This window comes from Chlorocebus sabaeus, chromosome 14, assembly GCF_047675955.1.
Source record: "Chlorocebus sabaeus isolate Y175 chromosome 14, mChlSab1.0.hap1, whole genome shotgun sequence".
Lineage (NCBI taxonomy): Eukaryota > Metazoa > Chordata > Mammalia > Primates > Cercopithecidae > Chlorocebus > Chlorocebus sabaeus.
The window spans coordinates 101,188,522-101,215,328 of record NC_132917.1 but is presented as its reverse complement, the minus strand read 5'-3'; the positions used below and the strand labels follow the sequence as shown (position 1 = coordinate 101,215,328).

General features: G+C 50.2%; 1 protein-coding gene across 4 annotated transcripts; it reads left to right on the top strand.

Moving 5' to 3' along the window:
• CHST10 (carbohydrate sulfotransferase 10) lies at positions 1-25,586 on the top strand. 4 transcript variants are annotated; one of them, XM_038004217.2, is made up of 7 exons: positions 1-434; positions 2,642-2,712; positions 11,268-11,399; positions 15,363-15,454; positions 19,596-19,830; positions 22,109-22,214; positions 23,937-25,586. In XM_038004217.2, exons 3-7 carry the CDS (start codon positions 11,300-11,302, stop codon positions 24,472-24,474), a joined length of 1,071 nt encoding a protein of 356 aa, XP_037860145.1. In that variant the 5' UTR covers positions 1-434; positions 2,642-2,712; positions 11,268-11,299; the 3' UTR covers positions 24,475-25,586. The 4 variants fall into 4 exon arrangements, with proteins under 4 accessions (XP_037860145.1, XP_037860142.1, XP_008006371.1 ...); XM_038004214.2 differs by lacking the exon at positions 1-434 and adding an exon at positions 467-550; XM_008008180.3 differs by lacking the exon at positions 1-434 and adding an exon at positions 943-961.
• Positions 25,587-26,807: the final 1,221 nt, after the last annotated feature.

Here is a 26,807-nt window from a genome sequence, read left to right as displayed (position 1 = left end):
TTCTGCAGCGGCAGGAAGGGAGGCTCGGGATCCGGGCCTGGGGTTCCGCGGCCGCGCCCCTCCCCACTCCCCGCGGCCCGCTGGAACGCGCACGGCCGGGGACGGTGGCGGGTACGCGCGCGGGCAGGCGGCGCGCACGGCCGGGTAGGCGCGCGGGGGCCGCGTGGGGCGGCTGCGTCCTGGCCCCCAGAGCCGGTCTCGCGCGCCGGGAGTCTTCCTTACGCCGCCGCCGCCGCCACATCCCGGGACCCTACGGGCCGCGGCGCGGAGGCCGCCGGCGGCGGCGCGGAGGCCTCGGGGCAGGGTGGGGCGGGCCTCCCGCGCTCCCGGGACCCCGCGCGCTTGGCCCACAGGCCCGGCGAGGCCCGACCCGCGCTGCGCCCCCAGGGCCGGGGGAGGAGCCTAAGGACCCGGACGAGCGCCGCTCCAGTAGGGTGAGCCCGGGGACGCGCAGGCGGGTGGGTTTCAGCGCCCGGGCCCCTGGCTCCGCCGCGGGGCGCACGGAAAAACCGGAGAACCTGCGGGTTTTGTCCTAGCGAGCCACATCCTGGTGTGTTTTGGCGACTTGAAGACCTCCCTAGTTCGCGGGAGTAGCGGGAAGAGCCTTCCTCGCGTTAATTATGCAATAAGAAGGCGTCCTTGTACGGGATACTGTGACCCGCGGAATTATTGATACTTGTGCGAGCCTACGATTTACTTCTTTCATCCTTGGCTGAGAATTTGCGTTTGTAATTGTCGATGGAGAGAGGAAGAAAGGGTTCCGCTCGGGTCCAAGGAGCATGCTGAGGAGGGCAGGGAAGGAGGAGCATGTGCAGCCTCAGTGCGAGGGGAGGCTGGGGTGGGGATGCACGTTCCCTGCCTGAGGGGCCCCGGGGTGCCCAGAGCCTCTGATCTTCGCTGTCAGGAGGCCTGTCCGAAGTTGGAGGTTGAGGCATGCAGTTCTGCACTTCTGGCTGGGAAGGTGAACCAGGTTTTCCAAAAACTGTCATTTTTGCTTTCCAAGTCTGCAAGGCAGGAAAGGGTTGGGCAGTGAATGGAAAGCAGTGCGGCCAGGTTTTGGTTAGCTTAGCGGCAGGACTGTCAGAAAGGTTTTTTTTTTGGTCTGAAAACCGGAGTCTGGGGCTTTGGGCCATGAGGAGTTGGGTTATTGCATTGCTTAGAGTGCCAGAGTGAGAAATGTCTCAGACGCTGTTAAAATTAGGCAGCTCAGTTTAGCTCTGGCTCTCTGATCACCAACCACCTCCTCCTTCACTCTTTTCAGTGACTGGGTTAAAAAGAAAAGACACCAAGGGAGAAGTGGTCTTTCCCCTTCCCTCCCCGTTATAATTAGAGCTTGGTCCATCTTGGCTCAGAATTGGAATTCAGAATTCAGAATTGCTCTTGATCCTGAAGAACAGAATCTCAAAGAAATACCTGAGCGGAAAATTCTTTCCTTCGCTGAAATGAAAATTGGGGTGTTTGCAAAACTGAACAAAGAAAGGAAAGAATTTGTAAACATCACAGGCAACTTGCAGTTATATTCGGATCATTTTTCAGTGTTTGAGAAGTTCATACAATAAAAAGGTGGGAGAGAGCCAGGAATGGAAACGGGAGAGAGGTGATTGCAGGACCTTAGAGATTGCAGAAACCCAGGAGTTCATTTTCTTTTCGTACACGTCTGGATAACGTGGATGTGAGGACCATCCAATGCCGTACATGTTGTTTCTGACAATGATGGTCCACATATACAACAGTGGTCCTATAAGACTATACTACCTTATTTTTACTCTACCTTTTCCAATTTTAGATACACAAATACCATTGTATTACAGATGCTTACAGTATTCAGTACAGGAACAGCAGTACAGGTTAGTAGCCCTGGAGCAATAGATGATTCCATATAACCTAGCTTTGTGATCGGCTGTGCGATCTAGGTTTGTGTAAGAACACTCTGATGTTTGCAGAAGAACATCGCCTAACGACACGTTTCTCAGAACGTATCCCTATTGTTAAGTGATGAATGACTGTATATGAAGCTTGATCTTTCAATCGGCATAATAGGAAATTGCTTTTAATTTTAGCATTGAGTTCTTAGAGTAAAGGGAGGCAGAGAGAGACCATGCTGCATGTGTCCCAGTCAGCTTGGGCTTTATTGTATGTTAAATGAGTTGTATGTTTATTTTGGTAGATCACCTAAATCTTTGGTCTCTCTAATTCCATGAATTTGGCTTGTTTCTGGTTATTTATGATATGACATTTGGCTAGAATTTTCCAAGTGCTAAAGGTGTAAGGAGCACAAAAATCCAGAGAACATTTTGCATTGGAAGAATTGATCATCTTATATAGGAATCCTTTACCTAGTTCAAACATGTGAAACGGGCATAATTGGATTTGATTATTTTTGCTACTAAAAAATGTTTCAGTTTTCAACCTGAGTTACATGGAAGAGTCTTTTAAACAGCTAGTGGTTTTGGTACATTTAGAATATTCATTTACCAAGAAATCCAAATATAGCCTGCCTTTGTAAGAGATCCATTCTGCCAAATATATTTGAATCATCAAAATGGTTAACTATTTCCTTCCTAAGTATAAACCAAGTTGTGTTAAGTAAGTTGATCCTGTAACTTTTAATGATTTTTTTTTTTTTAATTTTCCTATCCAGTGACAAGAGGAACCAAGAACCTCAGTTCAGGGGAAACACAGCAAGGAAATGTGAGCCCCAGGCCGCAGAAGGTACGCGAAGGAGAATGTGAGCTCGTCAGTTATTTGAGCATGCTGTTCAGTATTGTTACTGCCTTTTTTCTTGCCTGTGCAGATTTTAAACTTTTGATTAGGAGTATGTAAATGTACACTTAGAAACGTTTCCTTAAATGTAATAATAGGAGCGCGCTCTGAGTCTGGGATTATGTGAGTTAGTACCTGCTGAGACCTGTGCCTGGCATGGAGGGAACCCCATACAGGTGTTTACTGTATATTATTGTTCATGAAAACCTGTCTTAACTACAGGTGTATTTCTCATTCGACAGTTAAGAATGTGTTTTCATTCTCCTAAGGGTGGTTAATCGTTCCAAGGTGATAAATTGTAAGGATGACAACAGAGAAGACAAAGGAAATTTCTGAACGCAGATTGAGAGAAACCTTTACTGTGAATTTGAAAGTTTCAGTGACATACAATAGAACTTTATAGTATAAACTCATATGCCACAGTTTGCAATGTGAAGTTGTAATTTAATGATTCTAATGATAGGGTGATGCATTGTAGTTGAGAACATGCTCAGGGTTGACGGTGAAATGTCCTCGTTTCTGCAGCCCTGGTCTGTCTAGTTCTCATCTCCCCTGTCACCCTGTCATCCTCCTGGGGTTACCAGCTCCTTGTACATTACCAGGGTTTGTGTGTGTGTGTGTGTGTGTGTGTGTGTGTGTGTGTGAAGTTTCCTTTAGAGTCTAGCTGCATTTTAAAAGTTGAGCCCTGGATATGTGATCCCTGGTGTGTGTATGAGGTGAGGTTGTCAGTCAAGGGCCTCCTCATCGGACCCACCCGGTCCCTGCTTGCCCACTCTGCGTGAGGAACACTGGCTTGCTTGCCACTTTTGGAATTCTGGGACCCAGACCACAGTCTTTGCCCAGGGGTCTGCATGGCTTGCTCCCACACTCTGTCCTGCCTTTTCTCAACATGTCCTGCCCATGCCCTTGTTTATTAGCCACTGCACCTGTCACCTGGCTTGATCATATACATTGATCACTTGATTTGTCTATGGCCCGTCTACGTCTGTTAGAAGGAAGCCCTGTGAGACCAGGGAATGTGTGTGGCTGTATCCCCAGGGCCTAGCACAGCCCCAGCTCAGAGGAGGGCTTTGGTAAATATTGCTGAATGAAAGAATGTCTGGAAAAAGGCTGGTTAAGCAGAGTGAAGTGGGCTTATTTACCATGGGACTTTTCAGAACCTTTACTAAGTGAACGCGCAGATTAGAAGTGGGGCCTGGCAGGTGGGAGGCAAACTCGTCAGCAGAGTAAGAAAGGCGCTGTGCTTCTGCATGACAACTCAGACGTGGGGAAAAGCTGCTGGCAGGAATGGTATTGGCAGCTGAGCAAAATGAATTTACAAGTTTCCTTTTCGAAATGCAGGGGAGGAAGGATTTGCATCAAGAGACGGCAATAGTAACATTTCCATTGTTAGTAATTACAAACATGTACAATGTGTGCTATTTTTCTTTTCTTTAAGGTGAGGAAGGGAGAAGATGAGGGCTTCTTGTGGATTCTTCCTTCCCTGACCCTGCTTTGCCCATAAGGCCTTAAGTTCTTCAGCTGCCAGTTCAGCCTTGTGGGATGAATTGAGGAACCACATCCTCTGGCTGCGTGTCAGATCCTGACATCTTTACTAGTGAAGATCCCATTTAATGACTGGAAGTAGGAAAGCTCTGAAGATGGATATGCAGATTCTAGGGATCAGGGAGGCTCTCTTCAGGGCCTGCGCAGTTACCGTGACTGGAGGGCGTGCAGGGGCTCAGCTTCCGCTCCCACCATTAGCTCCAGAGGCACTGTGGGAGTTGTCTTGGCTCCTTGAACAAAGGGGAGTTAATTACAGAAAATGCCAGGCTTTTTAAAGGCCATTTGTCACCTGGCTGTACGGAGAGCAGCAGCCCTGGGCAGAGCCCTGAGGAAGGACTCTTTGTGGCAGGCCCCAGGCCCCTTGTAGAGGAAACAATGAGCCTTGGTGGTGTCATCCCCAGGTAGGAGGCAAACCCCATGATGCAATTCTTTATTCAAAGAAACAATGCAGAGAATAGGACGGCCTTAGAGGAGCTGGGGCGAAGTGAATTTGGAATGCCTCTCTTCTAAAAAAAAAAAATGGGGCAGAGTTTTGTGTTGTTTTCCAAAGTCAGACAAAGCCTAATTCTACACAGTCTAGTTACCCATGGATGGGAGGGCTGGAAAGGAGAGTAAAATGAAGGCAGTGGTGGAAGATCTTAGATTCTAATTAAACCTCTTTTAGCTGTGTATTTGGAACGTTGTAATTCAGAGCATCAATAGACTCTCGTTGACTAGACGCTTTTTTGCTGCCAATTTTCCTTCTTAAGATGGAAGGAGGTGGTGGGAGAATGGCATTTATGCCAGAATGCCTAGAGTCTGCATTTTAACAAGATCCCCAGGGGCATTCATGTCGGCATTAAAATTTAAGAAGGGCTGAGGTCCTGGACCAGCAATTCTCAGCCCCAGCTGCTCATTAGAGTCACGAACAGAGCTTTAAAAGAATGCCTAGGTACCGCCTCCAGAGATCTGTGTTGTCTTGGCTGGGGTATTCCCGGGGCCTGGGGTGTCACTGTGTTTCTTGAAAGTTTCCCAGGTGTCCAGCCGGGGCTGTGATCCACCACCCCAGACATAAAGGCAGACACCTTCAGATGTCGAGATTCGGAAGGCACATAATTCCGAAGCAAATGACACCACACTTAACTGGACACACTGCTCTTTAGGATTGATCAAAACCCACCAGGTCAGATAATGTGGATCCTCCTAGCTCATCCGCTGGCTTCCAGAGCCATGGCCAGAGATGACGGGATGTGGAGTACCCAGCCGGGGTTGCTTGTGCCCCGTTAGAATTCTCCCTCCTCCATGAATGAAAATGACCTTGAGACCGGGCTGTTGCTGAGTGGACATTTGCTTTTTGCACCTTTCATTGTGCTGCCGAAGAAATTGTTTCAAAATTTAAATCAGATCGTGACATCACCACCCCTCTTTTCAGGTAAAACTCTCTTCAGGGGCTCCCATTGCTTGCAAGGAAAAAACCGTAATAGCTCTAGAAGGCCCCATGTTGTCTGGCCTGCATCTGCCTCAGCCTGTGCCCCTGAACTCCAGTCACACAGTCCTGCCTTTAGTTACTCAGAGGCCCATTCCCTTGGCCTGGAACCCTGCCCTTCACCTTAGGTGACTGTGCTGGCCCCGACCACTCTGCCCAAGGCACATCCCCTTGTATTTTCTCCCCACAGCACCGTGTACCTCTCACACCATCAAGTACCACTCCTCAGATAGATTCTTTCCTTCGTGTGAGCTTGTTAGACGACAGGCTCCATAAGGACAAGAGCTGTGTGTGTGTTTGGTTAGGGACTCAGGGTCATATCCTTGGCAGCTGTTTTACTGGATGAATGAATAAACTGGATACTGGATAATGAATAATGAGCTTGAAGTCATTAGTTTTAGGCTATTTGGTCCTTAGACTTGTATGCACATACATACGGATTCATGTTTGAGCACTGTATTTTGTAAACTGTAGAGATACTGGACCCGAGGTGTTTTGAGAGAGGACCTGGCTGTAGTCTTACTGGTTCTGATTGGCTCATGTAGGATGTGACTTGTAGAACATGTCCCAGTTTTCTAAATTTTTAACTAGTCCGGGTGCAGTGGCTCACACCTATAATCCCAGCGCTTTGAGAGGCCAAGGCAGGTGCATCACTTGAAGTCAGGAGTTCAAGACCAGCCTGGCCAACATGGTGAAACCCCATCTCTACTGAAAATACAAAAATTTGCCGAGCGTGGCATGACTGTAATCACAGCCACTCAGGAGGCTGAGGCAGGAGAATTGCTTGAACCCAGGATGTGGAGGATGCAGTGAGCCAAGATCGCCCCACTGCACCCCAGCTGGGGTGGCAGAGAGACACCCGGCCTCAAAACAAAAAACAAAAAACAAAAAAAAACTTATTACAAATATTTTAAGTATGAATTGTATAAAGTACAAAAAGACCTCTTACTGTCCTCTCATGATTTTATTCTATGTATTACATATATGTATGTATGTTTGTATATGTGTATAATCGTATCTATTTCACACATACGTGATTTTTTTTTTTTTTTTTCTTGAGACGGAGTCTTGGTCTGTCGCCCAGGCTGGAGTGCAGTGGCCAGATCTCAGCTCACTGCAAGCTCCGCCTCCCGGGTTTACGCCATTCTCCTGCCTCAGCCTCCCGAGTAGCTGGGGCTACAGGCACCCGCCACCTCGCCGGGCTAGTGTTTTGTATTTTTTTAGTAGAGACGGGGTTTCACTGTGTTAGCCAGGATGGTCTCGATCTCCTGACCTCGTGATCCGCCCATCTCGGCGGAGATCCCAAAGTGCTGGGATTACAGGCTTCAACCCCTGCGTCCGGCCACGTGATTTTTTTTAACAAGTGGGATCATATGTTCCATCCTGCAACTTGTCTTTTTTGTTTACTGGTATATCTTGACACTTTGGATATGGATCTATGTCGTTGGCTTGCTTTCAGCATAGAGTTTTATTTAAAATGAAAACGTTTTTGGACTTTGGCATGATTTCCTAACCCCCCCAACCAATGTGTTTTAAGTAGTAAGTGTATTTGAATGCATATACATGCTGTGGCTTAGATCATTTTCTTTCCAAGTAATACTGAAGTCCTCATAGCATTTGGTTGTTTTCTGGTCTCGGTTAGTGGATATTAAACATGGAACTGCTCTGTGGAGACTGGAGAAATATTTTGAGGTTGAAAGGGGGCCTCATTCTTGGAAAAGCCCGGAGACCTTCAGGGAGAGGGTTGGGCAGGCTGCCTCCTGAGGTACCTTTCCATGTTTCTGAATTCTAGCAAGTCGCTCAGTTGACACAGTCATTTAGCAAATAGTGATTGTTGGCTCGTGGTATGCCAGGCGCTGCTATCCGGACCAACATGAGCCCACGTTTTGCAAGGAGAGCAAATGGCACACAGCGAGAGCATGTGGGCTGTGCTAGGTGCAGTGGAGGAAGTGGAGCAAGGTCAGGCGGTGCAGAGCAGTGCTGGGGGTGCCACCTGGGTGGTGATGAGGCAGAGCTGACTCTTCCTCTGCTGCCCACGGGAAAGGGAGCAGGCCCTGCTCACCCCGAGTGTACAAGAAGCCCAGTGACTGAGAGCGGCTCCTCAAAGAGCTCCCTCCTGGACTCCACAGTGACTGCCCACAGGCTCTGTGGCCTGCAAGGGGCCCTACAGCCCGATATGGGAATGCTGGCAGGCAGATGTGCTTGAAATGCTGATAGGGGTCTGGGGTGTAATGCTCTTCTCAAGAGAGTGGCTTTGGCAGGGCTAGGGTTTTGCTCCCGAAGCTTTGCAAATCCACAGCCCCCACTGGGGTCTCCACATGTCCTGGCACCATCCCGGGGACAAGAAGCAGGGAATAAGCAGGGGAAGGAGGTGGGAACCCTGCAGTCCACCCTTCTCCTGTCCTAATGGAGTGGCCAGGGAAGGGGAGATTCTCTGTATATCTTAGTTTGGTAAGAGTTTGCAGAAGTCAAGTTAAAAATGGATTTTTTTGAAAATGAAATACCCATCTGAAAGAACACATTGGATGGTACGTTGTAAGTCGCATGATTGTTGAGAAGGTCTCCTGACTAATGGGTGTGCAGGTGGCTGTTTATTCTCATGGATGAAAAATGGGAGCCCAAAGAGCGCTTCAGTGACACACCCACAGCCACCTAGCTAGGGAGAGGGTGAGTGCAGACCAGTCCCTGACCCCCAGCCCGGGTGAAAGAAGCTAAGAGCTCCTGACTTTAAATGAAAATCCAATACTTAGGAAGGCAAACGTGGCTTCAGGATAGCGCGCCTCTCCGTTTTCAACTCGCGTAGGTGGCGAAATCCTATCCCTAGGCCAGCCGGCTTCCTGGAGAGCAGCAGAGGGGCTCTTCGTTTTCAGGTAAGGCCTTATCATCTTCCCACTTTACCTGCAGGTATGAGCTCAGTGGGCGAAATCGTATTAGATTCCTTCAGAAGACTAGTTCCCATTGGAAAGACTAGATTCTTAAACTGTAAAAACCTCCCAAGTGCTGTCCTGAGGCAGGGCAAGGGTGCTTGGGGGTTGGAAGCCCGGAGGCAATGAGCAGGGCAGGTGGTGGAGTGTGCAGTTCCCGGGTCCTCCCACCACATGCTCTGCAGTCAGGCATCATGTGCAGGACGGAGGCAGTGCCTCTTATCACTGTTCCCTCTTTCATAGCCCTGAGCCTAGGAGAGGGTGGGTTGTAAGTCTCAGGATACTCAGAGCCAGGACCTCTCTGTTCAGAATTGCACGCAACCTGCTTGGTACATCCTGTTCTTTTTACTCCCTCCCGAACCCACTCTGGTGCCTCTGCTGCCCGGTTAGAAACAGTCTGCAGCTGGCATTTTTCAGGGGGATGCTCTCACTGTGACCGATGAGGATGGATCCCCCTGAGTGCACTGTCTTAGAGGGACGAGCTCAGTGGACTCGGTACTGCTGGGCCCTGCATCCTCTGGCCACGGTCTAAGCCTCAGTTTCTAGAAGGGAAGTTGTTGGAGTAAGAGTGTGTTTTGTTTTTTCTGTCTTCCTGGGGCAGACCATACTGTGGCCTTCATTTCTGGCAACCACACTGAGAAGGTTGTAGATTAAGCTGGAAAATCATGAAGACTGCCAAGGGGTTGGTCAGTTTTGACTGGGGGTCTGCACCAGGCCAGGTGGGTGCTGGTGTTTTGTGTTCATTGTCTCATTTAATCCTCATGGCCACTCTGGGAGGAAGAGCGCCTTCTATTAGAGATGGGACATGGAGGCTTAGAGAGGTTGAGTGACTTACGGAGTCACAGAGCTCACACGTGTGAGCAGGGATTTGAACCACGTCTGGGGCTCTTCACTTTGTGCCTCACCGCCTCTGACAAAGAGTGGTGGAAGGAGGAGGGGATTATGGGATGGAGACAGGAGACAGGACAGCTGGCTTCCAAGGAATTTGGCATGTCCCCTGCTGGGTGGTGTTGCTGATAAACTACAGTATGCTCGGTTAAATCTGAAGTTCAGAAAACAACACATAGGTTTTTGTTTTTTTTTTTTTTAGTATAAGTATATGCAATATTTAGGACGTACTTTATACTAAAAAAAAAAAAAATGAAATTAAACCTAACTGGATATCCTGTGTTTTTATTTGTTCAACCCGACTTGGGGAACCCTGGAAGGATGCTGGGCCTGATATCTGAGCACAAAAAATACTGGTTTGGGAGCGGGGGGTATAAGCGTGTCTCATGCAATATTTAGGTTATACTTACACTAAAATTTTATGTTGTTTATCTGAAATTTAATCTTAACTCGGGCAGGGGGATATCCTGTATTTTTATTTGTCTAATCAGGCAACCCTGTTGGTGACCACAGGAGATACATGAAGCCTTATACACGGGCACCTGAGCGTGGCTCATGAGCCATTCGGAGAAAACCCACGCAGCTTGGCAGGTGGTGAGCTCCCCACTGCAGGCTGTATTCAGGTGTGGCCGGATAAACACGTGGTGGGTGTGTCACGGAGCGTATTTGCATTCCAGATGCCTGGTTCCAGTGAGATTCCAGGATGTAAATGTTGAGACCAGGAGGAGAGTGATGTACCTGGCTCTTCCTGGAGCTCTGAGCCACGCAGGGTTAGGAAGCTCTCTCTGAAATTACTTGCTGTCAGCACCGTGTTGAGGGGACCGCTTCCTTCCATGCAGAGGTGATGGATGGCCTCAGTCAGTTGGTGGAAGCCAGCTCAGCCCAGGGTCATGTCTGTACGTGGAGAGCTTTGGCTTGAAGAAGCACTGCGTTAAAGGTGAAATGAAACACACTTTCTTGTGTCACCTGCCAAGAACTGACGGTGACTTTCCAGTTCTTTATGTGCCTCCTGGAGCAGAGTGTGGCTTCTGTGCCAGGCTGAGGACCGACATGCCCCGTGTTGCTCCCTGGCTGTGATAGCATGAAAAACACCCACCTCAAGTGTTCTACCCAGTCCGTTGCTGGCGAGTGGGCAGAGGCGAGAAGCATCAGTGTTCATTCCTTTGCTTTTTTAGAGCTTCTCTAGGTGTGGCTACATCTTGTCAGCCAGTCGGAATTTTAAACACTGCCAGCTCATAATTGCCCCAGCGTGGCTTCTGCCCACTATGGATGACCCTCAGCTACAGCCTAGTCCTTGGCAGGCCTCTTCCTGCCACCTGCTTCCAGGCCGTCGTGGGAGCTCACTGGGACCTTAGCCTGGGCCCAACAGGAGTCAGGGAGCAAATGTGCAAAGGAGTCTTATTCTGTGTTCCAAGAACACACAGAGGTGCTCTTCTCTGATGATCCTGTCTCTCCATTAGGGTGTTCTAAATTTGATTTTATTATTGAATCCATCATTTATATCATTAATTCAATGTGAAATGTTAAGTTAAATGCCAAGTGAAACTACCTTATTGTAGCAGTGGGAATAACGGAAATATTTGTGCTGATACTTACTGATGGAAATCACCTGCCGTCTTCACTCCCCTTTGTTGACTTGATGTATTTGTAAGCAGCAGGGGCGTCTCGCTTGTGTTTTCCAGGAAGAGTCAGTGAATGGCTGCAGTGTGACAACATGCACCACCAGTGGCTGCTACTGGCCGCGTGCTTTTGGGTGATCTTCATGTTCATGGTGGCTAGCAAGTTCATCACGTTGACCTTTAAAGACCCAGATGGTAGGTATGCCTCGTGGCGGAATGAATTTTGGCTAATTCAGACCTTGCTGCAACACTGTTCCTAGGTACATGCACAGATGACGTCTGTCACAGAGTCAAAGGACCCTCATGCCAGCAGGGACCTTGGAGGTCATGGCCTCTGTTCCTTCATGTTACAGAGGTGCGAGGGGAGGTGAGTAGGAGGGGCTGGAGGGTCTTTTCAAGCATCTCCTCTGGAGGAAGGAAGGTGCTCTCTGTGGCTGAGGCCTGGGTGGTGCCTGAGGAGCAAGGAGCAGGGCCTCCTCCCAGCGGTGCAGTGGCCTTATGCCTTCAGCACACTGCCTCTCAGGCTTGCAGTTAGAAATTCTCTCTGCCTCGTGTCATCACGAGAGGTGCACCCTCAACTGCTCGGCATGGCCACATGTGTGAAGGTCACCCTCCGTGCAGTGGAGGGGGGTCATTTAAATGTACGTCTTCAGGTTGTCTTGGAGGCTTTTTTAGCCCTACTGAACATAGGCATTCAGATGAGGACGGATAAAGAGCGCCAAACTGGGTCTCAACGCTGATTCTACTTCGTGCTCTTGTCATTGGCTTGTCTGCATCACAGTGTTTCTCCCACCACATGGACACCCTGCCTGCTCTGGCACTGCCCATGATTGCCCTGAGCATGGTGAGGCGCTCTGTGGTCTGTGGAGTGCTGGATATGTCCAAAGAGGTGTGTGATGTGCTCTCCAGCCCCGAGGCCACTTCATTCAGTGGCCAAGCAGGCGAGCACGAGGAGGCCAGACACATGTAGTCATTGAAGTCCTCATTCACGCCGTGGATTGGCCCATTCCTTCAGGCTGATGGGGAGATACTGGGGAACGTAGGTGAGCACAGCATCTTTACTCTGCACTGTGCTTTGTGCATCCTCCTGCCGATGGTGGCCTTGGGAAGGGGCAGCTAGGAATGCCTCCATGCCAGCAGTCCTTCCTGGAGGCTGCACTGACCTGTGTTGTCTGTGTGACTGTGGGGAACAGGCCCCTGCTCCACCCCACAGAGCTCCCAGGCACGTCCCTGGCTGTGTCAAGGGTTGCCCGATGTCGTACACCTCCTGCCCCATCCTCTGTCTGCCCCATCTGTCTGCAGAGGGACAGCAAGGTTAGAAGGGAGGTCTGCAGGGAAAAGAGGGACACCCTGAAATTAGCCCGCATGGTGGTTCTCCCTGTGACAGTTGTTGGGCCCTGATTGGCTGTCATTGCATGTCCCACCTCATCCCCCAGGAGCCCTGGAGAGAAACCTGTGAGGTCTGCCCAGCCTTGGGAGGTGGTATTACACCTACAAGTATCTGGGCAGGTGTCACGGAGCATAACAGCTCACACCCAGGACTCGGGGTTCCGTCAGCAGAGCAAGGGTCGATGCTTGGAAGGTTGCTGGAATGTGAGACGATGATCTCAGTTTGCCAGTTTGGACATTTCCGTGGCAGCTTCAGCCCAGTGACATGCCACTGAGAGATCCCTCCCGAAGCCCTAGCGCCGTGGTTCTCATCCCCGCAGCACGTCAGAGTCACCTGTGGGATTTTACAAACCTGCTGTGCGTGAGACCCAGTGGAGGAGAATCCCCAGGGGTGCGGCCAGTTGAGAAGCCCAAGTGGAGATCCTAACTGGAGCACGGAGGAGAGGCAGAGCTCTGAGAATAAGAAATAGGTGTTACTCGGGATGCTCCTAAATGTCGCCTCCTGGTGTGGAAGGCACTCAAAAGCCAGGTCACGAGGTTAAATTGTTTATGGTTTATTTTGCTTAAAACAGTAGGAGTAGATGTGATACATTTTAGTGAGACTTAGTAATAGTTAAATAAGACATGTGCCTTTGTGTGTTACTGTTACCTGGCAGAATGGCCTCTAAAGAATGCCTTGCATCCCAGCGGCGTCTGGTAGATGAGGTCTCATTCTCCTTTGATGTATCGAGTTTCCTGCTGAATGTTTTCAGTGTAAACACTGATCCTGGAAGCTAAGCAGGGGTGGGCCCAGTTAGAAAAAAAGCGAGTGTAGGTGTGGAGCAGGGTTTTGTGAAGACGAGAAAAGGAGTGGTAGGGAGTGTTAGAAGATAAAACCTATGAAGAAAGATGAAGGGCTTTCGGATTTTATACCTGGAGAGGGGCACCGCAGCCAGCGGTCCTTAATCCTGCCCGTGAGATCCTTCCAGCCGGCTGCCTGAAGGCGAGTGGAAGGGGGCGTTTCCCCTGCCCTGTGAGATCTGGTGGTGTGGCATGTGGGTGCTGGGTCACTGAGATGGGAGAGCTGCCCTGGACCCCGAGGCAGGGGGTGCTGGTGCTGAGGATGCTGTTGGCCGCACAGTGTCCAGTGAACTCAGGGAGAATCCTCTGTCGTGGGCCCACTCCAGTTGCGGGGTGGCCACCACAGCACCACCCAGCCTGCTTCACTCACGTGGGATGTTACCTAATTGTCCCAAAGTACCTGGTTAGGATCCTGAAGGTGGATGTCCGCCGGCTGAGTTCTGGATGCAGGATGCGAGCTGACACGCAGCATCTTGCCAGTGCACAACGACGCCGGGCTGAAGCATCAAGAGCATTTACACTCAGAGCCTGCCCTGCAGGCGTCAGAGAGGCCCTGGGCTGGGGTGGTGTAGGCCTCTCCCCTGGAGCCCGCCCCTCCAGCACTGTGTTTTAGAGAGTGTGCCCCGGAGCCTGGATCTTGGGCAGCACAGGAAACCCAAAGGGTTGTGTAACCCAAACCCAAACCCAAAGGGTTTGTAAACTTGTGGCCATAAAGGGTTTTTCACGTGTTGGAGTTTATTTCACACACATTCACGGTGTTTTTGGTTATGAACCGGAAGCCCATTGTGAAGTGTCACGACGAGGAAATAACAGACGCAGCAGTGTCCTCAGCGGGGAGTTCCATTTCCTGGAAAGTGCGTGGGGAAGCCTCGGCCTCAGTGCTCCCGGGCTGCTCCTTTCAGCTCTGTCCTCTGGGACAGGGCTGGCCTCAGAACCCCGGTCAGTGGTGTGCGTGTTCTCACCTACTTGCCTTTCCCGGTTTCTCCTGCCACTGGAGCCCCTAGGAAGAGCATGGTTGTCTTGAGTTGCTGTTTAAAGCAACACTTTTTTTAGTGTTACAGTTTCTGTTCAGCTCAGCAGTGGAGCCAGTGATATTTGTGGCAATGATTTATCCTCAGTTAGCAAATTTCAGTATCATATTGAACTAGGATCAGGTGTTGTAACTAGATTTTCTCGTAGGAAAATAAATTCCTCTCAGTGAAGGGAATGTGATGGCGAGACTCAAAATGAGTCTCATATGGTCTCATATGGCGAGACTCAAAATGATGCCCTCGTGGACCTGGTTTGTGTGTGTAGGCGCTGGCTTTTCCTCTCTCCTGGTTGACCTCCTCATCCGTTCTGAGCCTCTTGAGGGCAGAGCCTGTGATGTGAAGGTCTCTGCAGCCTTGACCATCTTTGTGTGTGTTTATTTGCTGTCTGTGGATACTCCCCAGTGAGATGTCTGGGTGTGTCGTACCTGTTTTCTAATTGGATTGGTTGGTTTTTTAATTATTGAGTTTTGAGGGTTCTTTATATATTTTAGATAGGAGTCCTTGGTCAGATAAGTAGTTTGTAAATATTTTTTCCCTGTCTGGAGCTTGTCTTTTCCTCCTCTTCAAATGGGCTTTCACAGTGCAGATTTTCTCCTTGGTTGTTTTTTTAAAAAAGATTGATGGTTTCATGTTTCACATTCAGGTCTGTGATCCACTTTGAGTTCATTGTTGAATAAGGGGTGAGGTTTGGATCGAGGTTTGTTCCATGTGTGGATGTCCAGGTGCTCCAGCACCATTTGTTGGACAGACTGCCCTCCTCCGCCGAATGGCTTTTGTGGCTTTGTCAAAAGGCATTCTGGCGTCTTTGAGAGCTTCTATTTCTGGGGCCTCTGTTCTGTCCCATCCACCTGTGCGCCTTTTCCTTTTAGAGAAGACATTCAACCTCTCTGTCTTCCAGTGTACAGTGCCAAACAGGAGTTTCTGTTCCTGACAACCATGCCGGAAGTGAGGAAGTTGCCAGAAGAGAAGCACATTCCCGAGGAACTGAAGGTGGGCACAGCCAGGCCGTGGTCCTTGTCCCCTCGAACACGGCACCCCTGTTGCGGGGAGCTGGCCTTCCCCTGTGGCCGGTTCCGCTTGTCATCACGTCTGCGTTAGAGCCTTTTCCTGTGTTACTTCTCCATGTTTAGTTCACTGTGTTAATTTCCATTTGGGGGAGGCACAGGCCAGGTCTATTTTTGTGCTCCTCACAGAGCTCGGCGCATCAGGGCTGCTCTGTCACTTGGTTGGGTGGCATTCCTGACCAGGTGAACATGAGCCTCGCCCGGGTAGCCGAGAGTATTGGGCAGGGTCAGGAGGAAACCAGGAGTGGGAGAAGACGTCTCACCAAGTCGTGGGATTTTAGAGCAAAAGGGGGCCCTGGACAGTAGAGCAACTAATTCAGCCTCCAAATTCTGTGGATGAGAGAACTGAGCCTAGGAAAAAGGCAGATCCTCCACAGTCCCATGGAGTTCCTGGCAGAGCTCAGGCATGCTGATTTCCACCTGGACCTTGCCTGGCTTGACATTCTGGCTCTGCGTCTTTCTCTGCAGGCTTCTTGTGCACCTAAATTCCTAATCATTCCCTAGCTGGGATGAGGGTGCACTCTGGAAGGCCTCTCACTTCCTAACCCCCATTCTGGAGCTAGAGGGTCGAAGTTACAATTGTGCCAGAAGGGATGAAATGGGTATAGCAAGCCCTGAAAATATTTTTAAGCCCAGAATCAAGCCATAGAGATGGGGACAGCTCCTAGCCATGGTTCACAGTGTAAGGACGATAAATTAGAACTCAATAAACATAGAACACATACACCAGTCAGAGGAGAGTGCTGCTGGAGGTTACTTCTCGTACGACATTGAGGGAATGGAAGTCAAGTCTACAGAACTCTGAGACAGCCTAGGTGTTGTTGCTTTTAGGTTGAGGCATCCCAGGGTAAGAAAATAATTTGGATGGGCTACAGAAACAAGACCAGAAAATCCTATGGAAAATAGGAGAGTGACTTTAATAGGATGGATTTAATAGGAAATCAGTTACATGGGTGAAAACAAATGCAGGGTAAGCCTTCGGTAAAGTGTCACAACAAGGTTCCCTCGAGGATGCCACATCCTGTGAGGAAGAGGGCGGTCATCTTGGTGCTCCCTCTCCCTCTCTCCTGGTGGAGGGGGCTCCCGGAGAGATTGCCAGCCTGCAGGAGTCATTGCAAATAAAAAGACTGCGCCTGAATGTGCTTTACAGTTTGCAGTGTACTTTACTGGGCTTCGATCTCATTGGTCTTCTGCGCCGCCCTCTGAGGTATATTTTTATTCTCGGTTTGCATTTGGGAAACATGAAGCTCAAGGAACTGCTCACTGGGTCAGTATCCCCTGGACAGCCAGCTGTGAGCCTGGGCTTTGAACTCAGTGTCCTCTGTGCCCTTCTCTTACCCCCTGCCCTGTTCATTCTCATGAGACTCAGATGGGAGGTGAGGGAAGTGGGGGATGTCAGGGGTGATGTCCGCTGAGGCCACGTGTCCTTGGGTGACACCAAAACTCAACATGTGTCTTCTCACAAGGAAGGGGATTTATCAACGTGATCAGGTTCCGTAGCTCGCCTTTAAAAGTTTTTTTTGGCCGGGCGCAGTGGCTCACTCCTGTGATCCCAGCACTTTGGGAGGCCGAGGCGGGCAGATCACCTGAGGTCAGGGGTTCGAGACCAGCCTGGCTAACATGGTGAAACCCCATTTCTACTAAAAATACAAAAAATTAGCCAGGTGTGGTGCCATGCACCTGTAATCCCAGCTACTTGGGAGGCTGAGGTAGGAGAATCACTTGAACCCAGGAAGTGGAGGTTGCAGTGAGCTGAGATCGTGCCATTGCACTCCCGCTTGGGCAACAAGAGCAAAACTTGGTCTCAAAAAAAAAAAAAAACTTTATTTTGTGCGTGATGTAGCCAAATGTTTGAATGGAAAATAGAAAATAATATCTATCTTTAAATTAGTTTTGTATATTTCCAAAAGGAAAAAAGAAAACAATGCTCATTCGTAGAAACAATTGAACAGGAAATCTTTTTTCTTTAGCTGAGCATGGTGGCTTATTATGCCTGTAATCCCAGCACTTTGGGAGGCTAAGGCAGGAGAATCGATTGAATCCAGGAGTTCGAGACCAGCCTGGGCAATGTACTAAGACCTCATCTCTACAAAAGATACAAAAATTAGGTGGTTATGGTGGTGTGTGTCTATAACCCCAGGTACTTGGGAGGCTGAGGTGGGAGAATCACTTGAGCCCAGGAGTTGGAGGCTATAGTGAGCCATGATTGTGCCACTGCACTCCAGCCTGGGTGACAGAACGAGACCTCGTCTCTTAAAAGAAGAATTTTTGTCTTTGTCTTTAATGCTTTGCTCAAAGAAAAGCAATATCTAATATCTTTTTTTTGTTGTTGTTCAAAGGAAAGCAATATTTAAAAGTGCAGAGTTTTCTGCATTTTCTAAAGGGAACTTGCTGGGAGGTGCTCTCCCCTGACACGCTGCTCTTGAGTGCCATCCATGATCGGGGTTAGGTTTGGAACAGAGGGAGGAGAAGACAGGCTTTTTTGGGATCAGTGAACAAAAGGTGGGATGGATGAGGAAATGAGGTTAAATGATACCCGTTCTTCTAAGAGCAAGGAGAGTGCCTGGCATGGCTCCTGATTTTCTGTGGCGGGTGGAGGGCCCCGGGCAGCCGCTGATGCCCTGTGGGGAGGAACGGAGGCCACTCTGCAAAGGGGCCTCTCGCTTCCAGTGTCTTCATCTTGGAAAGCAGGCAGTCAGGAGCCCCCAGGACGCTCTTCCCACCACCAGGGAGTCCCAGGAAATTCACTTAAACACATGAGGGAGAAAGCATCCTGGCCAGAGGTCATGAGTGTAAGGGAGTTTGGTTACAGTAGATCCACAAAGGAAGAACTGGGAAGGGGGCATTGAGGGGCGCCCTCTGTCATCCTGATAGTTCCAGCGTCTGCATTCTAGTGTGTTCTAGAAGGCTTACATCCTTCCCATTTTCTAACTGACATTGTCCCCTGGGAGGACAGGTTGTTAAAACTACCCTATAAATGGATTTCCTGGCAAGCCTAGCGCATTTTAAAAGATATAGCAAGGACATTTGGGTCCATTCAATACAATTATTTGGAAGGATCGCCTGCTTTGAAATCTTGGGAAGTTCTGTGTAGCTTTAAGAGATAGATGTAGCAGCAGAAGCCTTCAAAATGCTGAGAAACAGGGCCACAGCTAGAGGAGGCCGATGGGGTGGTGTTGGCGGAAGCAGCCCTGCTATTCAGGAGTGCCCTCGGGATACCCCCGGGGAACAAGGAAGTGTGAGCAGCAAGGGGACTTCAACTCACTGAGGACAGGGGCCTCTGAGCAACTTCTGTGTGTACTGGTACATCTCCCTGTGCCCCCTCCAACCCACACACACACAAGGCCTCTCACGTTACAGGTATTCTCTTAGGTTCTAAAACAGCCCTGAAAAGAAAGGACCAGCATGTAGAATTTGAGCTTTTTCATTTTCTTTCCCCCTAGCCAGAGGATGCCAAACCTCTTACTTTGGTTTTTAATTTTCTTTTTTTTTTTTTCCCCAAGACGGAGTCTTGCTCTGATGCCCACGCTGGAGTGCAGTGGTGCGATCTCAGGCTCACTGCAACCTCCACCTCCCAGGTTCAGGTGATTCTCCTGCTTGAGCCTCCCAGATAGCTGGGATTACAGGCGTGCACCACCACACCCAGCTAATTTTTGTATTTTTAGTACAGATGGGGTTTCAGTATGTTGGCCAGGCTGGTCTTGAACTCCTGACCTTGGGATCTGCCCACCTTGGCCTCCCAAAGTGCTGGGATTACAGACATGAGCCACTGTGCCCGGCCTTATTTTGTTTCTTAAAGTCAAACTTATCTCCAAAGACGTCCAAGGAACCAAGCTCAAATGCATTTTCCTTGCCCAGCCTGCCGATCAGGCTGGTGGAGAGGCTCTGAGGAAGGCCTCGGGAGGGAGCTGGGGGTAGTGGGTGTCACTCTGTAGAAAGGCAAGGAAGGGAAGAAAAGAGGGCCCCAGATGGAAAGGAGGGGATAGGCCAGCAGGAGCAGCTCTGCTTGACCCGGTCCTGCCTCTTTTAATGGTCCTTGGGCCTCTTCTGCTCCGTGTCACCTGCAGCCAACTGGGAAGGAGCTTCCAGACAGCCGGCTTGTTCAACCCCTGGTCTACATGGAGCGCCTGGAACTCATCAGAAACGTCTGCAGGGATGACGCCCTGAAGAATCTCTCGCACACTCCCGTCTCCAAGTTTGTCCTGGACCGAATATTTGTCTGTGACAAGCACAAGATTCTTTTCTGCCAGACTCCCAAAGTGGGCAACACCCAGTGGAAGAAAGTACTGATTGTTCTGAACGGTGTGTGTGGGTTCGCTGAGTGTCCCTCTGGGAAGGGTCTCGGTGGCCCGGGCTGAGGAGACTGGGGAGGACGGCCGGGAGGAGTCACACAGGGGCTGGTTTCTCCTGGAAGGACTGGTGGCCTTCCAGTCAGGCCTGCTTTTGTTGTTTCCTGTTAGTGTTGTGCCTTAAAAGTTAGGGGAGCTCGTTTAGACACCGATTCTTTTCAAAGGGGCACAGCGACAGTCTGGCTCTCCTCACCTGTCACAGCGGATCCTCACTTTTGGTGGCTCGCCCACTCGCAGGCCCCCCTCCTTTGTCTCTTCAGGTTCCCTGTGCTGATGGTTATGGTCACCCACTGTGTCCCACGTCCCCAGAGCCCCACACTCGCTGAGCCGCCAGGTAGCCTCACGGTTACCCTCTCTGCAATGAGAAGGGCTCACACCATAGATCCTGGGAGGGGAACCCTGGCCCGGGGCCTTGGGCCTCTTTACCTGCAGATCAAGCGTTCTTTGTCAGCGAGCAGGAAGAAATTGTACCCCATTTCACACTAAGCATCTGCGTTCAGAGGGTTGAGTCAGCTTGCTTCAGGAAACCTGATGTTTGCTAGGGAACAGATTAGATCATCACAAAGTGACCTCATACACGGCAGTTTTGATTACTCACTACTCTTTTTAGAGATGTTTATTTGTTTTAATTCCAATTAGTCTAAACCTATCCTCATAATTATGGGCTCTGCTTATGAAATTTAGCTTCAGACAGAAGTTAGTTCCTGTCAGCAGCAGTGGGACTCCTGGATCAGGAATCAGATTTTGGGGCACCATGGGTGGGTGGTCCTGGGGCTCCATGTCCTGCTTGCCACTCCTGATGCTGCCCACAGAGTCCGTGGTCACTCCTGGCTGTTGTTTGGCCTTCACACGGGTTGGCTGGGAGAAAGCATGGTGGCACCTCATCTTCTGGTTGTCACATATAGTTAATGTGCTTCTGTAGTCATTGGATAGCATGTTGGGTTTTCAGAAGCAGAAGGAGGCTGCAAATCAAATTGAAAACAAGAATTATACAAAAGACTCACAAATCAGCCACCACAGTGTGAAGCAGCATACTTTAAGAAGTAAACACCCACTTACAAGGGCAGTGTAGAAATCGGAGTGGGCCTGCTGTGTCATGTAATACAGAAGCGGGTGGTCCTTGTGGCTGTCTTCGGTGACCACTAGTGTACCTGGAGGGGGACAGGTACGTGAATGGGTCCATGTGTGGACCCACAGAGCTGGTTCTGTCATTGTCCCCTTGAGAGCAGTGCTCCCCACACCTAATTTGCAACCATCCATAGCACATACTGCAGAGTTCTGGACTAGGCTTTAAACACTCGGGGGAGGAATGAATAAAACAGACAAGACTGTGTCCACTGCTCAGATGGCCAAGGGAGAGTCTTCCCTGCCAGGTCTCCAATCTTAACCCTACAGGATTAACACAGAGATGGATATCAAGGTTTGCAGAGGCTTGGAGAAAACCTCAGCATACTGACAGTATATTTCCATTTGTCTGCATTGAGAAAAGAGTGAAAAACCTGCTCGGCCCCCAGGCTGAGGATGGCCCTGCCTAAGTTCCATTCAGCAGCCTGGACCTGCACTGTTCCCTGATGACAGACCCTGGCTGTTGGCACGACCCTGCCTACTCGACACGCTTTGTCCTCTTTTGACTCCTGTCTCAAATGTATCCCATAGCTTAGTCAGATTTTTCCAGCATCAAAAGGTCCTTGCTCCTTGCCAGCCTGGGATGCTCCGGGGGTACCTGAGTGCCACTGTGGGCCGGGCAGCATGTGGTGCTTGGAGAGCTTAGCCTGTCTATGGGATAGGGCTGTGAAGCTGCCGCCGGCATCTGTGAGCACGACGTTCCAAAGTCCTGCTTCTCCGGCATTTTCCCCCAGTCTCAGAGTAGAGTAAGTGTTGCTGGTGTTAGGAATTCTGTTTGCATGCAGCGATCTTCCTCTAATGGCAGATTTAGCCCAGTTAGGTCCATTGCCAGGGGTAGGCACTGCCAGCATTTCCACTCCTGCTCCCTCCCCCTCCTCTCTGAAAGCGTCAGTTTCCTCTAGTTGGCTTATGGATTCACCAGAAGCTTTTCTTCACTCTCTCATCCTGCTGGCAGAAGCAGTTGAAACTCAAAGACCTAAACTTGGATATTGGGGGTGGGCATATCATGCACACGTGGGGAACATGGGGCCCGAGGTAAGGACATGCCCTTCTCTAAGGGGTGCACTGGAGCAGCCAACCCGCTTTCCCTTCTGTTTAATTCCCAGGAGCCTTTCCTTCCATTGAGGAGATCCCCGAAAATGTGGTGCACGACCACGAGAAGAACGGCCTTCCTCGGCTCTCTTCCTTCAGTGATGCAGAAATTCAGAAGCGGTGAGAGCAGCTTCCTCAAAGGGGAGGGGGGAGTTTTTGTAAACCTGGGAAGAAATTTGGGAAAAACCCCAGGCTCAGTTCTGTACTTGCCAGGTTGATTGAAGGACCACAGAGGGCTGTCGGTTTGCATCAGTGAGAGGCAGCAAACTTCACCCCCCATTCAGCTCCTCTCAACTCTCAGTTCCTTCTGAGAATTTCCAGCCTCACCTTCACACAGTCCATTAACATGAAGGTTACATAATTTTATTAATAGAAATGAGCAGACAACTTTGTTCTCCTTTGGTAAAGTTTTATAGATTGCTTGCTGAATGTGATCTTTTCTTTACAAGAAAGGGATTTGGATTGCAGAGACCTCACTGAGTGTTTGATTCTCCCGGAGGCATTGTGCCCACTGCCGTGGGAGCTGCCCCCGGAGTGGTTGTGTGGGCTACACCCAGCATGGGCAGGGTAGAGAGACAGAACCCCTGATCGCAGCAAGGATGGAGTCCAGGCTGGGCACAGTGGCTCACGCCTGTAATACCAGCACTTTGGGAGGCCAAGGTGGGCAGATCATTTGAAGTCAGGAGTTCAAGATGACTGTGACTGACAGAAACCCCGTCTCTACTAAAAAAAAAAAAAAAGCCATGGTGGCACACACGTGTAGTCCCAGCTACTTGGGTGGCTAAGACAGGAGAATTGCTTGAACCTTGGAGGCAAAGGTTGCAGTAAGCCGAGATCTGGCCACTTCACTCTAGCCCGGGTGACAGAGCAAGACCGTCTCAAAAAAAAAAAAAAAAAAAAAAAAAAAAAGATGGAGTCCTTAGCTAATAAATGAGAAAGTTCTCACATAGTAGCTCTCAGGTGGCCCGGGAGAGCAAGGCTGAAAAGGAGTGAGGATACAGAAGCAGCAGCTCATGTCAGGTCACCAGCTGGATTTTGCCTTCTGGGTCTGCAGCCACCTGCCTTGCATGGTGCCCGCCCACCCTCACAACCCTTACCAGAGATGCTCCTGGTGAGGACTGTCCTGCTGTCGCCTTGAGCACTCGTGGGGCTTTTGTGAGACCCAGTGAGTGAAGACGTGCAAAGCACAGAGAGCAGTTTCTGGCCCGTCGTAAGCACGCCGTGTTCCGTGGTGTCACTGTTGTCATCGTCACTGCTGCCGGCCCTCCTCCCCAGGGCCCTGCTCTGCTGCCGCCTGCTGGCAGCTCACCCAGACCCGCTTCTGCCCGCTGGAGTGTGAAGCCTGACTCTCCATTTTCTCTTGCCCCCATTCCCCTGGCAATTGGAATTGAATTTTAAAAAATATGCCGTTAAAGTAACTTTCCCTGGCCTCCTCTATTCCTGACTCACTCATAGTTCCTGCCCTTAGGATTTTCTGCCCAGGAACAACATTCGTAAACATTCTTGAATCATTGAATCAATGATTTTGAATCATTCAAGTAAAACAGAATGTAGATTAAATAGATGTCTTTACAGTGACTGCCTACAATGAGTGCTGTGGCCTTGGACAGGTAAGGTTTTCCAAGCCTCCGTTTCCTCACCTGCCAAGTGGGGTAATAACAGGATTAATCCACAGGATCTTGGAGTAGATTAAGTAAGAGACGTGTGGAATGCGTTCACGGCAGCCTCGGCAGGTGAGGGTCCCATGCACAGTGCTGCGCTCCGCTCCCTCCTCCCTCTCCCACCCCCTTAGCTGTGACCTCCTGGGGCGTCAAGTTAACCTCTTGTTCATTTTTTCCTTAGATTGAAAACATACTTCAAGTTTTTTATTGTAAGAGATCCCTTCGAAAGACTTATTTCTGCATTTAAGGATAAATTTGTTCACAATCCCCGGTTTGAGCCTTGGTACAGGCATGAGATTGCCCCTGGCATCATCAGAAAATATAGGAGGAACCGGACGGAGACCCGGGGGATCCAGTTTGAAGATTTCGTGCGCTACCTGGGCGATCCGAACCACAGATGGCTAGACCTTCAGTTTGGGGACCACATCATTCACTGGGTGACGTATGCGGAGCTCTGTGCGCCCTGTGAGATAATGTACAGTGTCATTGGACACCACGAGACCCTGGAGGACGATGCCCCCTACATCTTAAAAGAGGCTGGCATTGACCACCTGGTGTCATACCCGACCATCCCTCCGGGCATCACCGTGTATAACAGAACCAAGGTGGAGCACTATTTCCTGGGCATCAGCAAACGAGACATCCGACGCCTGTATGCACGTTTCGAAGGGGACTTTAAGCTCTTTGGGTACCAGAAACCAGATTTTTTGCTAAACTAATGCATAGGACCTATGAATTCAAATATCTCTGTTAGACCTGGGGCTAACCAGGTGGAGGTCGGAGCCCAGAAATGACCCTTTCTCCACCACACCCCTTCTTTTAGGATGCCTGGGGTCTCCCACAGGGCTGTGAGTTGCCTCGACATATGACTCAGGACCCCGACTGTTACAACTTAGTTCGGATGTAAGATGCTCTGAGGACCCTGCCCCCACCCCTGCCATTGTCATTAGGATGTCGCTGGCCTTTGCTTACCTCAGAGGGGAGAGAAGACTTAAGATTTGCAGTTTGACAGCCCAGCAGGGAGGAAGCATCACACAGCGTTGGGAGCCATTTCCCTCAGGTGTCAAGGAAGGGGATGCCCCTGAGGTTCTCCTGGCTAGTCGGGGTGGCCTCACCCGTCACTGTTGGTTGCAGGAACAGCACCCAGCACTCTGAGGAGGGACAGAGAAGCAAGAGGATTGCTGAAACTGCTTTTGCAGCATCAGATCTGAGGAGTAAAATGGCACCTCTGGCCTTCATCTGGGTGCTGCTACGACTGTAGAGGCAAAGCATTCTTTCTGTGACTGTTTTGTTCCTGTGGTCAGCGATGGCCAGAGGGCGGTGTGGTGTGTGGGGGTCCATCTCTACCTGTCTCCTCCAGGGAGCTCCCACCTTGGGGCTGAAGACTAGCAGGGGCCACATGCCAGCATCACAGGATTCAGTGTCGTTTACATATTTCGATTCCTTTCATCTCAGCAAAATGGGCACCGCCAGAGCCATTTCTAATCATGCCACCATCCTGGACCATGTGACTGGAAGGTGGGTAACCAAGTTCACCAGCAATAAAACCCATGGCCCAGGTAGCCTCCAGCAGCGTGACTTCCTGGCAGCGAGGTAGGCCCTGGTGCAGGGCAAGCCACAGCGACCATCTCAGATACCGTCCACAGCCCGGGCCTCTGAGACCCGGGACAGTTTCCTGGGGTGAGTGCCAGCCTGAGCCTGTGTGGTGCTGCTGAGCCCGGGGTAGAGGAAGGAGTCAGGCTTTGCTTCAAGGCGGCCTCTACCTTTTCTCAGAATGGTTTCCTGAACGTGTCAATGTGAAAGTAAAATAAAATGTATGTGCCAAACCTGACATGAGCTGCGGTTCTGGGAAGGGTGCCTGTGGCCACACGTGCCCCAGCCAGGTGGGGTAGGCAGGTGTGCGTGCGTGCACGGCTGCTTAGGGCAGGCAGACCACAGGAGGCCCAGCTTTCAGCCGCCATGGACACACAGTGCCGAGGACACCATGCTGGGTTATTTTTCTACAATGTTTAGCAAAGTCTTGTTACAGTTTCAGATCAAATGAGCTGATTGATGACCTCTTTGCTGTTTGGAATCTAACTGGATCTGTATAATGTATATGAATGGAAGGCCTTAAAGCTAGTCTTAATTAAAATAGTGTTTTCCCTCAGAAACAAAAGGTTGGCCCCAGGATGGTTTCTTCCTCCGCTTTGGCATTTGGGTCATTTTCCTAACATATTTTGCCACATAAGTGGAGATTGCTACCATAGTATCTCCTAGACATATCACTGTGTCCAGAGCAAGGATGCCGCTGAGAACAGCAGCCCACCCTCTTCATTTTTGCACAGCCAGCACCCCGACTCCCCTGTGCCCCAACTTCCTTCCGAGGCTCCAGATCCACTTCCTCCCTCCTCAGCTTACAGCAGGTGGTGCACCTCCTTCTACCCCCTGAGGCAGCACCACATGGAGGGGTCTGCTGCCCTGTCTGGGCGTCCCTCAGAACTGGGCTGGATGGTGGCACAGCTCATTCCCAGGCAGTGACACCAGGGCGGGGGCGGCTGGAGCAGGCAGGCCTAGGGGGACCTCTACACTAACAGCCTGGATTTGAGAGAAACATAAACAGCGACTCTGCCTCCAAAAAGTGGTGTTAGGGCCCGGAGTGCAGTTCCTAAATTAGGAAGTTTAGTAATACAAGGTTGACTTAATGGGCTTATGTCTTAGACCACTTCTCTCCTACTGGATTTCACTCCTAGCAAGTGTCAGGTTTATTGGTCTTGTGTTGAGAACCACTACAGAGAAACGCCCAGAGCTGAGATGAAATTTGATTTTCACAGGGGCTGGGTGCACATGAAGATGTGTGCTCACAGCCTACAGGGGACCCAGGTGGCCTCTGCCCTGGGTTCCTGGAAAGAAGACCCTCTGACCCGGCGGTGGGGGAGTCCTCGCTTTCACCCCCCAACTTCCTCACTCTAAACCCCGGCCTGGTTTGCTCAACTGGAATCTCCAGAAGCAGGGAACAGAAAGGGAAAAATCAAGACAGCAGCTAAACGTGAGGCAAAGGCAGCCTATTGGA

Excerpts from the sequence above, each read along its gene's own strand:
- CHST10 (XM_038004217.2), top strand. The coding sequence starts at position 11,300 with ATGCACCACCAGTGGCTGCTACTGGCCGCGTGCTTTTGGGTGATCTTC. Across the intron at positions 15,455-19,595 it reads ACATTCCCGAGGAACTGAAG|CCAACTGGGAAGGAGCTTCC; the intron begins GTGGGCACAGCC and ends TGTCACCTGCAG. Across the intron at positions 19,831-22,108 it reads AGTACTGATTGTTCTGAACG|GAGCCTTTCCTTCCATTGAG; the intron begins GTGTGTGTGGGT and ends TTTAATTCCCAG.